At 49.2% G+C, this 17,811-nt stretch overlaps 1 protein-coding gene across 1 annotated transcript in view; it reads right to left on the minus strand.

Annotated features, from left to right (window-relative positions):
- SIM1 (SIM bHLH transcription factor 1) overlaps positions 1-10,842 on the minus strand; it is a 75,219-nt gene extending 64,377 nt beyond the window's left edge. The window contains exons 1-2 of the mRNA XM_056125327.1: positions 10,668-10,842; positions 1,247-1,329 (exon numbers count right to left, since the gene is read on the minus strand). Coding sequence (XP_055981302.1) covers positions 1,247-1,329; positions 10,668-10,842 — 258 coding nt within the window. The remainder of the gene's footprint in view (positions 1-1,246; positions 1,330-10,667) is intronic.
- Positions 10,843-17,811: the final 6,969 nt, after the last annotated feature.

The raw sequence follows: 17,811 nt of genomic DNA on the forward strand, positions 1-17,811 counted from the left end.
CCCAGGCAGGACACTGTGACTGAGAGAGATGCCAGGGTGTGAGTTGTCAGGAAAGGGGGGCAGGAAATTTGAGAGTGTCATTAAATCCTGTGAGGTGACAGGGATAAGTAGGAAAGAGACCAGACGGGACTAAGAGATGAAGGTTTGGTTCTCCTGATTACACTGGTGAGGGAAATTAGCTGGGAATGTGGAAATATGGCTGAGTAGCTAGAACAGTTGTTGAAAAACACTTGATGGAGCATGTCCCTGAGAAAAAGGAGGAGCAGAGGGTTGTTAGTGAAATCTGGTGTGGAGGCCAGGCTGCTGGGGGATGCTTGCATCATCCATGCCATTCTCTTCACCGCTCTGAAGCATCTTTTCAGTTTGTGGAATGGATCTGGAGTTCTGGGTCTGATGCTGTGAGGTCGAGGTCTGGAGGGCCTAGCTGTGAAACAGGAATGGCCGTGGCACTCCTATATGGAGGTGCTGCGCAAGCTTGGACCACAGAAAGAACCGGCTCAGGAGCCTCCTCTGATGCAGCTTAGGTTGGAGGCTCCCGAGGGAGGAGGTCGAAGTGGACTTGAATAATAATAATAAGGGGGCGTGAGGTAGGAGACAAGTGTCAACTCTAAAAATGCCACCGGGAGTATTACTATTTTAAATATTTGCTAGGAGACTTAAGCGGGCAACGGGCAATTTAAAATGGTGTACACTGCAAACAAGGCAGTAATGGGCGCCTCGACATTGGTGAAACTCATTACCTGGGGAGGTGTGTGCTCGTAGCCTAGGGTCTGTACTTGGCCTGGACTGACCTGGGGTGAGAGCTGCACCAAGAGAGAAAGGGGAAAGGTGGGACCCACGGAGAGAAGAAGAAAAGAGATGCAAACGCAGCTGGAGAGATGTAGGGACTTTACTGACGTTTCTAGCAGTCTCCAATCATTTATTGCGGAAATCCAACTCAGACGGTCTTGCAACCGGGGGCCCTGCAGACAGCCTGGCCCTGGACGCTGAGATTCCTTCATCGGATAGTATCTAAGAATGCCCCCCCCCTTTGGGCTGGGTCTTATGGGTTGGGGCTTTGTTCTCTCTCTCCCAAACCCAATGTGCACTGATCACCTTTGCCACCCTCTGCCTGGCGAGATGCCACCCCACCCAGTGTGGTGTTTAAGAGTAGAAGGGATGGCTAGAAGACCCTGTGGAGGCCGGATCCTGTTGATCCTAGTAGCCGATAAAGGACCCTGGGGGCCATGGCGCCGCCTGCTGGTACCTGGAGCAGATGGGAGCCCAGCTCGCGGCCAACGTTGTCCAGGGGACTGGTCCGACTCGAGTGGCCCCATGCCTCGCCAAGTCCTGTGGAGACACCGAGACAGACTTTGGTGACAGAACTCCGACCTGCACTCTACTCTCACAGTTATGTCATGCACGCTTATTCGAACACCTGCCCAGGTGGCATTGGACCCTGCTCCCACACCCTGCAGCACTGTGGCTCGGAAATTTCAGTCCCTCCCTCCCTGCGTCTGGACCCAAGGTCAGACTCTCTCTCTCCCCTAGGGGTCGACTGAATCAGGCTTCTCAGGGATCTTGAGGGACGGTCCTCCCTGCCTGGAGAGTGTAGGGAACGATTTGTGACATGAAGGGACATCTCATCATTCCAGCCCTGGGATAACTTTTTGTGGGGGTCGTTTTGTGTGCTGAGAGAGTGGGGGTGGAAGACTATGCCTCTCTCCCAAGTTTTCATTGCGACCCTTATCTAGAGGCCAAGGACGCCCACCCGGCAAAAGTCGTCGGCCCCTGGGAGCGATGTGACGCTGGGTCAGGGCCAGCCAGACCTGAGGTTTCTGATTGGCTGTGGGCGCTCCAGCCCACTGGCCTCTGCTCTGCCTTGGCCTCTAATCTGCTTCGGGGAAAATCCGTTTGCAAAACTCGCTTGCAATCCTTCTACTGCCTATCTGCTTGGAGCCCCGCCTTATACCTCCTAACCTCACCTAACATTGGGAAAAAACCCAATAGGACTTTTGAAAACCAGTGATGTTCGGGTGCTAAAGCCATCTTAGCTATTCCGTTTTGGCCAGAATGCTTTGTTTTCTCTCCTTTCCAGTGTTAGCAAAGACAGCTCCTTCCTCTCCTGGACACTGCCAGGTGAAGAGCCTCCCAGATTTTACCACAAATCACTTCTCTGGTGATACCTCAACAAAATTCTCAGGAATCCTTGGGTGATATATATTAAATTTATATGATATTGGTTATAGTGCCACTACTTGTAGAAAGAGAATGAAAGGAGGGGGGGAAAAACTTGCCCGGATCAAGGATTATATTATTTATGGGTAGTGTTACAGTGCTACAGTATATTTTAATAAGTGTCACTCCTGAAATTACTTTAACTAGATAGTTGAACTCTTGTATGCTTACACCATTAAACAAAGTTTAACATGACATCCCCCCCCCTTTTGGGGAGGGGGGACAAATCACTATGAAGTCCACAACGGGTAAGCTTGCAGAGCAAGCTGGACTGGGGGGGGGGGGGCGGGGGTCTTTTAGACTAAAGCATGGAGTTGAACTCTTAAAATGTGTTAGCCGGGAGCTGCGTCTTAAGCAAGCGATCAAAACCCTGGTAACCGTGAGCGCCCTTTAAGTTCGAATCGGGTCTTTCTGGGTGTTTGCACATCTAAATAAATCTAACGATTTCCCCGCCGCTCTGCAAACACCGCTGCTCCCCGCCCGCGCGGGACTCCGCTCCCTTCCTCTCGTGCGGTGCAGCCCTCTGGCCTCCTGAGCCCTCCCCGTTTGTCCTCCCTGGGTCTGCACTGCCCGGATCCCCGCCGTCCTCCAGCAACCCGCAGGTGGGCCTCGCCAACGCCGTCCGTTCACCTCCGTCCTCTCATCTCATCCCGCTTCTCCTCCCGCGCGCCTGACCCCAGCCAGCGGCTCGTACACACCCACCCAACAGCAGGGGCGGGAAGGACTGGCTTAGGGGGACGCCCGCCCCTACCCCCAGAAAGGAATAATCTCTCCGAGAGCCGAGCAGAGGGGAGGGGTCGGCGGGATCCACGCCGGGGGCGTTGCGGAGGCCTAGAAACCCCTAAATTTCGCCAAGGCGACAGGCGCGGACGCAACTCCGCCTGCACCCAAGGCTTGGTGGCCGCCCTCGGTGTCTCGGCTCCGTCCGCCGCAGCTCCCGCAAACGGTACGAAGCCTTTGCGTGGGGCCACCTATATCTTCTTTGCAAAATTTAGAAGTTCTTTCCACGAGCGGCTTGGAAGACGCCGGGGAGCGACCTTCCGACCCGAATCATCTGACAATCGGGGTTAAGGACCGGTCCCGAACTCCCCGCGCCAGCCTGGGCTGTTTGTTGCGGAGGGTTGCGGCCTCATTAGTATGCGCCTACGAGGGGAAAAAAATAAGCTTTCCCGGCAGGTTAATCAACAGCCCGTCCCCGCGCACGTTCACAGAGGCCTCGGCGCCCTCCCCGTCCCTCCCCGCCCCCTTTTAAGGAACCTTTTGCTTTCACGGAGCATTGCCCGCTCTTTAAATTCCCGGTCGTCAGCCCCGTCACACGATTCTGTCTGGGTTAATGTTTCATAAGGGTCTGGCTGCCCGGGTCTACTTGCTTGGCTTCCCCGACCTAATACTCGGGCCGAGCTCGTCCTTCAGACGGTCTACACCTCCTGAACCCCCTAGCCGAGAGAGCTCTGCCTTGCGAAAATCCCGGACTGGACCCGAGACAGCCCTCTCCCTGGACCCCCTCACCTCCTGTCTGCGGTGACCCGCTCCCGCACCCAGTTTCAGTTGGCGAGGGGGGTAAGCTGAGATTTCGTTTCTGCACTTGACCTACCGCAGAAAATTCTCAAATCCTTTGATTGTCTGTTTAAAATGAGGAGGAAACCAGCTCCCTTTGCGGTCGGATTACAGTGGGAACAAGATCTAAAGATTCTCTTGTAATTCGGTGAGGCCGAGGGAACTGGGTTTTGCAGAGGAGAAAAGGAGCTCTGTGAGGGAGGCGATAACTAAATCGGGTTTTAGACAAAAGGATTTTCCCCAGCTAAAGTGGACGAAGACAAAGGAAAACATAATCTATTTTGGAAGATTTCCAAGATATGCCACATTAACCTTCGCAGATAAATTTTGCTTCTCCCCGCCCCCCTTTCCCTTCAAGTCTGGTTTATCATATTTACATAAGTAGTATTAGAAGGGATGTATCTATTATGGATCTAAAGGGCTAGCTCACATTTCATGTGAAAACCCCGGGCGAAGTTTCACTGTTGCTTTACCCTCAGTGCACGGTGGAGCCATTTCCATTTAAATACCCCCTGACCCAAGGATTACCTCAATGGACTGACTGCATGGGTTTTGTAATTTCCTGAAAATGAGATTTCGATTTATAAAACAAGAAACCAATTAGTAACCAAATGAGGCGAAGTAGATCCACTAAAATTGACCTAATCCCACAGGCACAATTTAGGCCCGTTCTTGGCGAATGAATGATGAGCACCCGTCTAGCATGAGCTCAAAGCATCATCCAGCTGTGTTATTGCAAGCAGCAAAAATAAATTGATCGAGCTTTTCCTTCGGAATGAATTTCATATCCTTGACAAAATATAGATTACCCACCCAGCATTGTCGCCTCCTTCATTCAGACAGGAAAAGGAGGAAGAAACGAATTTGTTCTACTGCTCTTTTTTCTCCCCACCTCCCTTTCTGTTAATACTTTCCCTTTGGCTGTTAATATTTTTTCGGTATCTCAACAAAAAACGGGGTCCTCCTTGTAGCCATTCACTGGAACCCAAGATATAGATGTGCCTTTTAAGCCGTGGGAGAAAGGGGAGGAGTGAGACTCTCTCGAATCCCCAAACAAGCAACTCTCCTTCGAATGTTTCTAAATTGGGGTCTTGGCGGGACCTGTCTGGGCCACCCGAGTTTTCCTCGGGGATATTGCGTGCTGGCTGAGTGAGTGCTGCCCACGCCTACTCTCCCCCGGGCAACCAGCAGTTTTCGTCCCAGACCTTTGGAAGCCTCTGGGCTCTCTGGAGAAGAGGGTTTCGCAGCCGAAACGCCTTGTCCGCAACAGTGAATGGACAGGAGGCTTTTTCATGAGCCCAAGTGCATGGGGCTTCCCCACCCTAGGCATCAGAGCCCACCCTTGTTCGGACCTTCTGAGGGCATCCTGCGGGTTTGGCTAACCTTGCAAGGGCGTGGGGATCTCTCGAGGTTCAGGTTTTGCCGCTCCCAGACGCCCAGACTCCAGAGCATGCGTGCCCAGCCCTTTCCTATCTGCCTTGGAGACCCCAGGGCTGCGCCCGGGAAATGCACCAAATTACTGCAAATCCGGGATAGCTCAAGGTCACAACCAGGACTCTATCGCTCTCGCGATCTTTCTTAGTTGGTGTCTCCGTCTCCGCTCCGCACTGGCTCCGCCGGGCCCGAGTCTGTGGGATCGAGCTGGCCGTCCGTGCCAAAGGCAGAAACGGGGCAGGTGGGGCTCGCTGAGGTCCCAGCGCAACCGTGGGACCATGCACGCGGCCTTGCCAAGGGAGCCCTGCGTGCGTGGAGGCTGGGACCGTCTAGAGGTGTGACCCGGGGACTCCAGAGGGTGGACGGGGATGGCCAAGACGCAGGCGGATCCTGCTTAGGTCTACTTGGAACCCGAACCCGGACGGCCTGCGCGCGTTTGCTCTCCTGGGAACCGCGCGCTCGTTGCGGCGGGATCTCTGCTGACTGCTCAGATCGGCACGTCCTTGGGGGGCAGTGGCAGGGTGGCGTGAAGGGCAGCGGGTGTGGGCCCGGCGCCGCCGGCCCTCAGTCTGGGGCAGGCAGACGGAGACGCTGGAGCCCTGGTCGCGTGGATAGCGGATTCTCCAGCGATCTGGCTCGCCTCCCTTGGCTTTGGCCAACCGAGCGATCTGGCTTGTCTTCTGCCGGGTCACGGACTGTTGCGCACCGGTACGGATGGGACGCACCGCGGCGGACTTGGTCGTAACGCCCGGGGCGACACAGAGGCTTCCAAGAGGTCGCTGTCCCAGGTCTGGCCCCAGCCACCAAAGGTGCGACGATTCCAGCAGAGATGTGCTCCACCTTTCCCAGTCCCTCTTTTTCACTGATTGGTAGGCCTATCACTAACTAACAGAGTACAATTCCACGGATCCGAGACTGGAGGTGGATAGGAGAGCGTCAGAAACCATCAAGTGTTCGCTGAACCCAAACCTCAATTTCTGGAGAAAGATACACCTGGGCAGCCAGAGGGAGAAACTCATGGACTCTCGGCAGGAACCCACCAATTCGCACCCTGGGTCTACATTTGTGCCTGTAAATATGTCAAAGCTGCCGAGGGAGTTGCCCAGCGTTGAAAAATAACTCTCCTAGCAGTTAGGTCTGTCCTCTGGAAACGAAACCTGATTTTTAGCTTTAAGCGGATGGTTGTTCCCTGGTTAAAAGCATCACACCACCACAGCTTATGTTATCCTGCTTTCATTGTTTTATTTTTATTAAGAATCCTTCCATTTAAAGAAAAAAAAGTATTTTTCCCGTTGGTCTGGCTCACAATTTCTAGCACATAAATCTGCCTTGCATATACTCTGCACAGAGTTTAGTCCTGCACTTTACATTTTAAGTCAACATCAAAACTGGAATTAAGCAGAGAAAACCAGCATGGAGAGTAAACTGTGCTTAAAGGATTTTAAATGAGAAAAACTTCTGTAAGAAAATAAACATGGAAACCTAATGCTCAATCATTTCCCTGAACAGCAAGAAAAACAGCTTTAAATCACCCATCCACGTGGGAAATGGAGCCTCTTTTTGCCTTCAGTTCTTGGCCTCAGAAAAAAAAAGTGACTAAGAATTTCAATTCTGAAATAAGTTTTATAGAAAGGGACTGTCTAATTAAAAAAGATTTGTTTAATTATCCTTGTTCTTCCAGATTTTGTGGAAACCCTTTCCTACACCATTACCGATTATAAATTTGATTATTTTAATTTTTCCAAGATATTTTGATAATTAAATAGTAGTGTGTGATGTTACCAAGGTTATGAATGGCTATAGATATAAAAATAGGTCTGATATCTTAAAATCTTATTTTGTAGTCATTTACACCATTAACCAAAATTGCATTATATCTGGATATCAATCATAACCTTCTTCTTAGTTCAGTTTGACCTGTTTTGCACACAAATAAAGCCATGCGCTCTATTTTTATTCTGTTTTCTGAATTTCATAACACCAAGGGCTTACACATTTCTGGATGACTACATATTTCCTCCACAAGGCTATTTTTAGAAAAGAATACATAGCCAATTGGGATAGTTGCAGTTTTAATGATTTTTAGAAACCTTTTCTGATTCTTTTTAAACTATGAAGTATCTCATTTAATGATCTATTCTTAATTATTCCAGAAACCCATGTCTCATCTTCTGTTCTCCCTCTCCCTCAAAAGTTCAATTTTATATAAAGTCAGATAAATATAAACTAAGATTTATTTCCCCACCTTCAAATCTGCTAGATTCTGAGCAAAGGTTGCAATACAGCAACCAAAGGGGTAAGGTAGAAAGTTACAGTTTAAGAATTTTTTTCAATGTAAGTATGGAAGGATTTTTGTTTGTTGATGTAAGTCTTTGGTCATCACAGGTGACCACAGATGAAATGAACTAGAAGCAAAAACATTGGAGTCTTGTTGTCATTATATGCCTAGAACTAAATGTCACCAGATTTATAACTATTTTTAAAAATCTATGTTATGTGTTATACAGTGGTAACCAAGGTGAACTAGAACTCCTTATCTCATCCTTAAAACAAAACTTCATTGATGATATATTATGTGTTAGGATTGCCTTAAGGTAAATGTAAAAATAAATGTCATCTTCAAATAATTTTCCTTTTTCTCATCACTAGAAAATATTCCTTCTATATAAAGTGTTCAGTTTCCCCACAGCCATGACCCCCAATCTTGTCCACTCTACACCTTCAAATTTGAACCCAAATTTGGCACCCTCTGCAGGTTGTGACTGGTTCTGCAGTTTATGATTACTTCCATTGAAAGTTGTTGCGTTTGATTGTTTGTTTTCATTGTTCTTTAATATTTTAAAGGACTGTATTTTTTCAAAGTTATTCACTTTTAAAATTAAAACCTCATCCCAGGGAGCCAGCTGTTTGGATGACCCTGTCTAACTCACCGGGTGGAGGCCACGGGTGAGTTATGAGCTCAACGGTAGCTGGAGAAATAAATGATCTGCCCAGAGTTCACACATCGTCCATCCCCCCTCCCCATAAACTCTTGCTCACCCACAGAAGAGAGATGTGGGAGGGGCCGGGGCCTAAGGGGGAAGGTGATGGGGGCTGTAGAAAGCACAGTCGCTCTAGCAGGCACAAGGGACATTCCTGACCACCAAAGGGACTCCAGTGGAGTCTTATTAGCACTCTCTTTAGAAACTGCAAGTTGGTTAAGAGTTTACTTTTTGTTCCACCTATATATCACGCTATCTGCGATTTGTGGAGTTTGCACTTCGTTAAACAAGAAAGCTTGCTTCCTTAAAAATAAAAACAAAAGAACAAAAGCCAGCGTGATCCCCTGATCCCCTCCTGGTTGTGCCTGCCCGGGTCTGCAGGACACAGACAACGCCCCTGGCCGTGCGACCGTCTCACTCGTCGCCGCCCAGGAACGCCGACCCGCTATTATTCTCCTCCAGCGATTACTCGAAGCCCCACAAGCAGCACCATATGCTTCTTCTGATCAAACAGCGAGCGACATCGGCACTGATAATTGACGAGGCTCGTTAGAAATCACGCAGAAAGGGAGCCCACTGAGACCGCAGAGGCTGACAAATCACTGCTAATAATCCTGTTAGGAACAGCCTGGCCAGCGGAGTTCGCAATAGCTTTATTTTTATAAAGTGGGCGAAGACAGTATAAAGGACAATGAGATCTCTCTCTCTCTCTCTCTCTCTCTCTCTCTCTCTCTCTCTCTCTCTCTCTCTCTCTTTCTCTCTCTGCCCCTCCCCTCCCCCAAGAAGGCAAAGTTATAATACTAATTTCTCCACCAACAATTTTCAGAACACTTTCTGTAAGCAGTGTAGTTTAAATAAAGTTTCTTATCCCCTTTTCTTTCTGCTTCTTTTTCCCTCCCTCCCTCCCTCCCTCCTTCCCTTCCTCCCTTCCTTCCTTCCTTCCTTCCTTCCTTCTTCTCTCCCTCCCTCCCTTCCTCCCTCCCTCCCTCCCTTCCTCCTTCCCTTTCTCTATTCTTTCTCCTTTCTTTCTTTCGTTCTTTCATTCTTCCTTTCTTCCTTTTCTTCTTCCTAAGTACTTTAGACTTTCATTCTCTCTGATTTATAGATTGTGCAAGGAAATGCTTTAAGACAAAATAGCTATAATACTAGTTGCAATTTGAGGATAAATTAAACTATAATTAGAAAGTTTCCCTTTAGGTATCCTGATTTGGAACATGCCATAGAAGTTTTTTATTTAGAAGATAACTTTTAGTCAAGATCAAGGAAAGTGAAACTCCAAGCCCAGTAATGACTATATTCTTCTACTCTCTATTACCTTAAAAGAAAACAACAACCCCCCAAACCTCATTTTGGCCCCAAATCAACATAAACATAAACAAAAGCAATATAAACCTGTATGGGTCAAATCTGGTTTGTAAACAAGCATCATTTTTTTCTCTAGTATTTATATGTGTTTAGCATTTTCTCCTTTACATTTCAAAATCTCCATCTTCTAGAAAAGATATCTAAAATATTTTTAATCTGTTTAGTTATTTGAAGGTGAGTAAAGGGGAAATAGAAGAATAATTTTTCCTATTTATTTAGTGAGTGTATGGTTTTTTACAGTACAATGTTTTATGAAGGCTGAACTCTACTCACAACTAATCACAATCATCTAGTAACACAAGTTTTAAATCAACAGAGCAGCTTTCTAACTTCTAAGCTGCATAAGACTATTTTCTCAGTATGCCAACCTGCCACCCAGGAATCATTTCTAAGGGGACTAGCTTCTTAAACTCAATCTTAGGTATTTGGGGACTCATCTATTTTCTCAGAAATATTTATTAAATCCAATTGCAAATCACCATCACCAAGGCAGAGTTAGCTTTAGAATCTAAAAACATGTCAAAAACTTTATAGAATGAATTCGCTCTAACCTGTAAAGAGAGAAGGGTCAATTCAGGACATAGTTGTTCATAAATATGCTTGCTCCTCACTTGTAAAATTACAGATACACAGAGATTATTGGCTGGCTTAGCTAGTTCCATGTTCATGAGTGTGTGTGTGTGTGTGTGTGTGTGCGTGCGTGTGCGTGTATGTTACAAGAATTTGGCAATATTCCTGCTTTTTCTACTAGATACAATTCTAACAAGAGGAATTTTTTTTTAAGTAAGTCATGTTTGGATTAGCAGTACTTTGAATTGAGCCCAGTATCTGAAGTGTTGACAAAAGCACTGTTGGGCTGCTTCCCAGCCAAACATATCTGATGGAGTGAAGAAAAAGTATTAATGAGGAGTAGAAGGAGCCAGGAAAAGAAAGACAGCAGGCATTCTATATTCAGAGAGGTCCTTAGTCAAACAGTCGCTCTAAACTTCCCTTTGCAGAGAGTTTGGGTGTGTGCATAAATGTACTTGTCTGCCCAGTGGTGGAAATTTGCTCACTCTCTCGCAAATCCCGGACCCCTTCTGCCTTTGAAATTCCATCTGGGCAGCCACTTACCTTCTGGGAACACTACTCTCATTTTGAGATAGCTGGTGGTGAGTCTGATTATAGATGCTTTGTCCAATTGCGAGGTGATCGCCGAGGGCAAAGGCAGTAATTTAGCCAGTTCATAAAATTCGCTGTTTTCCTTCTCCCTCCTAGTCCGGGCAGCATTTTTGGACTTCTCTTTCATTGTGTCTCGTTCCCCCTTTCCTCTTACAATATAAACTCCACAGATTCATCCACAAGCAAAAATAAACTTTCAATTAGAGACCATGTTTGGCAAAAACATACAGCATACTTGGGAGAGAAGGAAGTCTTTGCTTCAACGTCTCCGTGGCAGTAAAAGACCCACGCGGCGAACGGAAAATGTTTTCTTTAAAAAGCTGGGAAGCGACCATAGGAAAGTTGCTGATCCTCCGCAATTCTGAGCAATCCTCGGAGGGTCTGGGTATCAAAGGCCGGCGGGGGCCCGGCAGGGCCAGCCTTTTTTTTTCGATTCCACTCTGCTCACCCCGGTGCTCGGAAAACCGACATAATAATCCCCGACGGTCGCTCTTCAGTCCCAGGGCGCTGGAGATGGCTCGGGGCCCTTTGGAAGAACGCGAGCGTCGGACGACACTTTCAGGCCACTGGGAAGACAAGAGTATCCGAACATTAAGAGACCTGCGACTCCACGACCACTCCCGCACTCGCCCTAAATCCGTCAACCGGCCCGAAAGGGCCTCGGAGCGCCCCAGCTTTCCCCGCCACGCTCGGAGGTTTGGTGCATCGGTGTGTTTGTTTACACGTAGTAGTAAGAGATCAGCAGCCAGCTCCTGAGTCCCCTGCAAATAACGTTCGCATTCCCTCCCCCAGGCCAGCCACATTCTCCATCCTGCTGGGTAGTTGCCCTCACTACCAAAACGCACATTTCAGGAGACCCTGGCCAGGAACCGCAGGTCCGGGAGCCCAAATCCAAGGCCAGGCACGCGTCCCAGCCAAAGCAGAGTTCGGAGAGTCGGCATTCCTGCGCAGCGCGCCGGGCGCCCCCTCTCCGGGGTCTCCCACCCCCCCCACCCCCTTGCGCCCCGTTTGGTGGATCTGGAACTTGCCTGCCTCTCCAACGTGCCTCTCAAGTCTCAAATCTCAGGGATTCTTCCAAAAGTGACACGCACACATCACGCCCCTCGGGATTCCCGAGGCGCCCCAGCACCGTCGCTGCCCAGCAGGGGCGGCAATATGCCGGGCACGGCCGCGCCAGGTTAACAGGTGGCACCCCTAGCAGGAACCGCGGCTGGGGATGGTGGGGGAGGGTGGGGGACGGGGATGGGAAGTGTCGTGGCCCCATCGCCTCGGCCGCCGCGGAGCTGCGGGGGACGCGGGACGGACCCGGGGTGCGGGGCGCGGGGGTGTCTCCCCCTTCACCTACCTTCAGTCCCGGCTGGCGGCAGAAGGTGCCCAGGCGCCCGCCGCTTAACTGCACTCATGCCTACGGTCGGGCTCAGCCACTCCGCCGGCCCCTGCGCTTCCCACCGGCAGACAGAAGGGAGCAGAGCGCGCTCTGGCTCCGTTTTCTTTTCTTGGTCATGAATTGGGGGAGGGGTGCGTGGGAGAAAAGGGGCTGCGGGCTTTGGGACGGGTGAGGTGGTTTTAGAATCCTCCTCCTCGGCGATGGCTACGAAGCCAGTATTATTCCTAATTGGAAGCCGAAAACGCCCCCCTGCAACTTCTTTATAGCTTACCAGGTTTAGCTTCAACTTCGCTCCCGGGTTCCCTTCCTCCCGCCCTTCCTTAATGCCACTCTCAAACCTTCTCGCCTCCGATTGGCCCTGCGCGCCCAGAGCCCGGCGCTCATTGGTCGATCGAGCTGAGTGACATGACACGCCCCATGCCAGCGGTCCACTTCTCTACCCGCACCCCCCCCCTCCCACCCCCCACTGCTCTGGGCCCCAGCTCGCCGCTTACAGCTTGCGGCTTGGTGACTGACTACGGGCGAGGTTCCGGAGATCCTAACGAGCTCCGGGCGCTGGGGGGCCTCGCTGCCAGCAGCCGCCCTACTCCCGGCCTGGGTGCCTTGCCCAACCAAGAGCCTGAGCCGCGATCCCTCGAGTTCCCTAGGGCCCGGGACTCGATGGCAGGCTGCGGCCCCTGACAGCAGAGGTTAGGTCCGCGGGCCGGGTCCCCCACCAGCAGGCGAAGCGGGAGTTATACACACTGCGCGCGGGGTTCGCCCACAGGTGCACCCCGCGGCCTCCTCCTCCCGTGGACGAGTGGTGGGGCCCACAGCACACGCAGGGCAGGTGTTGGTCTTTATTTTCTGTCTCGAGTTCTGAAACCAGAGTGGCGGAGATGAATGAACCTGTCTTCAAATTCACCCTCCAACCAGACAAGCTTCTTCTTCTTCTTCTTTTTTTTTTTTTTAACATGGGTTTGGTGGGAGGCTGTTTTGTTCCTCCGTGGAAATCTCAGTCATGTGGGATTTTCTCGTGGGAGCAGATTGGGAGACTAGAGGAAAAGAGATTCCAGTTCAGGCCAGAATTGAACTGGGGAGGGTGGTTGCTGTGTCAATGGCAATCGCACCATAATCCGTTATCTTAAAGGTGAAAGAAGATGTTTTGTTGGGTTTTGCTCCAGGAAACCAAAGTCCAAAAGGAATAATCCTTGCACAAATGACACCATTTACAACATTCACAACACCACAATTCCCCCAAAAGGAGCCGTTTAAACAAACGCTCCAAAGTATGATTGCTGACAAATTGTATGGTAAACACACTCTTAATTTGAGCCCCCTTTCCTTTCTCGTCAAAGACGAAAGAGAAGAAAAGTTAACTTGTTCCTTCTTCCACTCCATCACCCACAATTACTGTTGCTTGAGAATCACACCAGGTCAGTAAAATTTCTCCTCAGATTTGTGGGACATTGGTGACCAGTGGTGCTCCGTCTCTTGGCGATGAAAGACAGCGACACCAGTACTTTGGCCACCATTCTGTCCTTCGTGGCACTAATTCACTAATTGCTGCTGAGAAAAGACACTTTGAAGAGGGATGTGTGCCATTCTGCTAATATTTGGGAAAACTTTTGTTTAAAAACAGGGACGTCTGCCACCCTCTTGCCACCCTATGACAGTAAGCTTGTGCAGATGACAAGGGGAGCTTTCTGGGGCTATTTATACATCTGGAAAACACCTGGCAAGAGGAGATGAACATTCTGGACAGAAAGAATGGGATGGGGGGAGGTGTGGGGGAACAAACCCTAGAGATTTTATAGGTGTTTTAAATCTGGAAACCAGCCAGTGAACTTTAAAGTAGAGACAGTCATCCTCACCCGCAGGGTACAGTCACTCAGAGACCTGTCAAGGGACAGTTTCTCACCACCAAGAGAAGAGCAGGGAAGAGGTGCTTGGAAGGAGCATGAGGTGCTGGGGATTGAATACAGACCTCCTGCATGCAAACCATGCTCTCATGGTTTGAACTGTCTTTCCGGTCTCAGGGGATGGATTTTAAACAATAGATGGCTAGAAAGAAATGGCAAAATTCTGGGCTCCTTTATTCACAAGAGAGGTGTGTTTGAAGAGTGTAAAGGATTCTTTCACACCCTCTCCAACCTGGTCAGCTTTCAGGGGTAAAATAGATCCATCAATGAAGAAATGATGCTTTAAGGGTAAGAAGCTCTTCTCTATTCTATCTGTGTTCTCAAAAGGACTTCAGGTAAATCGTTTGTTGTTCTAAAACCTCACTCTCCAGGGTCCCGGGATATTATTGCTAGGGGGTAAAGGACTTGTCTTGCAAGTGTGAGGCCTTTGGTTTGATCCCCAGTACATCAGTAGATATTTTAAACCCCCTCGCCCACCCTAGTTCTCTCTGTATATGAAACAACATGCTGGAGGTTAGTGCTTTCCGGGGGGTTCGGGTCTGAAACTGTGCCACAGTAGGGACTCGGGTGTGGGTGTCAGCACCCTACTGACTCTCCCTCCAGGATGCATACGTTTAAAAAGAAATGCAGCGTTTTGCCCTCAGGAGCAAGATGGATGAAAAGGCGTCCTGGTGTGTGGGGTTCAGGCGGGCTGCTCGGGCGTTCCAGCGAAGCTCAGTCGTCGCTGAGAGGAGTAGATGTTTAATAAACAAAGTGCATGCGTAGCCATGTGGTGACAGGCTCGCTAAGTCCTCGGGACACGACAGCCCGAGCCGCGTTACGGAGAGTGCATTAGCATGGCGACGCAACACCTGTTTTTCTAATCTTTGAACCGGGGATGGAGCTGGAGCGCCGCTCCTCGCGTCCCCCACGCGGGCTCGGAGACCCGCCCGCGATTCCCGCACGCGCGCCCAGCCCGCCTAAGCGTGAGCCCGCACCTCCCGGGCCTCCCACGTGCTCTGATCAATTTCAAATACGTTTCTTGTGGCTCAGGTTAATCCTTCCCAAATCCTGCTAATGTGAGGGAAGAGAGCCCCAGAAAGCAAAGAGGCGGGCGCCTGCGAGGTGCTAACAGCAAAGAGGAATCCTCTTTGCGCAGGTGCCTTAAAATGTAACCCACGGGCCTCTGGCACCGTCTACGCGGTCCGGGAACGCGATCCTCCTGCGGGAAGAAACCGGAGCCGATCTATAAACAAACACGCCCCACTCCCTCTGCCCAGGAGGACAAAAAGACTGGTGGGATGGAGACGTGGTGCCCTTGGGAGGAATCCCTTCCACCTCCAGAGCGACCCTTGGCGGCAGCCCGCCCAGAGGCTGCCCTCAGTGGACCCTGGACGCCACGATGTGGGGGGAACCCAAGCTCCCACCCGCGGGGTAAGCCGCCGGCTTTCGGGCGGAACCCACACGCAGCGCGTCTGTGCGTGCGTGGCCCCGCGCTGCGCGCGCCCGGAGCGACCAGCGGGGAACCTGGGAGGGCGGCCAGACCCCTCCCTCCATCAGGCCGGTCCAGACTAGAAAAGCAAAACCATTGGGTCAGGAAAGATCAAGTGAACGCCCGTGTGCAAATCGCCCAGCAGTTTCCGCGCAGCAGCAGCGACAGGCGCGCTTAGAGGCGCCGGTCCCTACGTGGGGCCGATTCGTGTCCCGTCTCTGCCAGTTTCACTCTGCGCCTCTTGGATAAGGTACTTGAGCATCTGATTAAAATCCGGAACAATTTCTGCCCCTCCCCCCATCCACTTTGTTGTTTCACAGACTGCCCTGACTCATAATGCACGACTACACATCGCGTACATCATACCTACACAACGGTATAAAGCACGCACGCACAAAAATTTTAATCAATGGGTACGGTCATGATAAAGGATATAGCAAGATGCAAAAATCTGTGGATGGCCACTGAAATATCTCAGCACTTCTATCTAGTTTAGGTAATCACTCCTCCTCACCAGTGAAAAGGGGAATTTAGGGAAATTGTAATGACCAGGAAAATACTCCTATTTTTTTCCTCTTCCATGTATTTTAGTGAGTTGAATTTGGCTCTACTTCCATTTTCTTATCACATTTGCATGTTGTTATGTTGAAGGAGAAATGGGGCTTCAGTACAACTTTGAACTGATGGGGTCTCTGTCAGCATAGAAGGAAGCTATTACAAACAGGACCATATTTAATTTCTCAAATAGGGGTAGAATTTGATCAGGCAGTTTTGGAAAGTATAAATATTTCAAAGTGTACCCCCTTCCTCTTTCTTTCAGAATCCCCCCAAAAGCTCTCTTCAGACTTTTTTTATTTCTCCAAATAAACATAACATCAATGATTAAATGAAGAACACAAGAAAGAAAATGCCCTAACTTTTTAAAAACAAGAGTAAGGAATACAAGGAAATATTCTATAGTTTTTCTGAAGGTTCTGTATTTTCCATTAACACATGAAAATAGACTTTAAATGTATAATAATCTGAATTACTCACTGAGAAATGAATGTTTTTTAAATTGTGTTTCACTAAAAAGAAGGTCTGAGGGGAGAATTATACAGGACTTAAGGTGTTTGCCTTGTGTGCAGGGACCAGAGGTAGATTCACATCTGTTCCCCTAGAGCACCACCAGGTGTGATCCTTAAATCTTTACAGTCAGATGTAAGCCCCAGGACCACTATATGTGCTCTAGCCCCGCCCTACTCCATTACCAAAAGCTGAATTATTTAAATGCTTACTGTAGTTGGGAAATGGGATGCAGTGATTTCTGAGTTCCTGTACTTTTCACCCCTTTTCTTTCCGGAAATTAGGCTGAGGATAATGTGTGCAGATAATTCAGCAAAGCTGGATACATTGGACTAAACCGTGTTCAAAAGTTGAGGGTGAATTGTGAATTTGCGACTTCAGCCTAAAAGACACTTTTGTTATAGGCAGATAGGTAGGGGGGCCCTGGTAATGTATTTTGGGGGGAAATAACAAAACTTAAGAATGACTGTCTGTTTCTCTAGTAGCCTGAAGGTATGGAGACCACATTGCTTTGAAATACAAACCCTGAATTCTTTGGAAAGGAGAAAGGAAGTCACTACCCAGATGCAGACATCCAGGGACTCATCCAAAAAAACAGTAGCCCCTCAGAAAAGGAGAAGAAGCTATAGAAGAATCTCTGAAGTTATGAAGAGACATCCATAGTGCAAGGGACAGATTAGGAGAAGACAATTAACAATGCAAAGCTTTCCTGTGACTCAACAGTGCAAAGCTTTCCTGTGACAAAGCCCAGATTAATTTTTAACATATGCAAAGTGCGAGGGAAACCTATTTGGAAGAATTATATAAAATCTCTTCCTGAAAGCAGTTCTTGGCTTGCTCTTCAAGCCCCTCTTCTCTCTTGAAAAAATATCTCACGTGCTTGTCTCTCTTTGGTTGACTGTTTCCACTCTGAAGGAGCCTGCTTGCTCTCTTGAATACACACTTCTTGCTTTCTCTCCCCTCACTAGGTAAGTTTTAATACAAACTATCTTGCTTTACCATTTCGCCTCCTGAAACTCTTCTCTGTGAGGGAAAGGCAATGAACCCTCAATGTCTGTGCTGAGGTTAGGGGTGACCTGATCTCTGAGCACTGGTATAGCACAGGTATTTGGAGCAGAGATGTGGAAATGCCTTCGTGGAGCCACCGGCAACACTTCGATGTTTAACCTACTTTTGGAATTTCAAGCCAAACCAAGGTCTAGGTGTCTTTTGAAGCTGCCACCAGGCCTGGGCTCTGGAGGTCGGAATTGAGGGGCTTGTCAGAGAGGCAGG

This window comes from Sorex fumeus, unplaced genomic scaffold, assembly GCF_029834395.1.
Source record: "Sorex fumeus unplaced genomic scaffold, SorFum_2.1 ptg000054l, whole genome shotgun sequence".
Classification (NCBI taxonomy): domain Eukaryota; kingdom Metazoa; phylum Chordata; class Mammalia; order Eulipotyphla; family Soricidae; genus Sorex; species Sorex fumeus.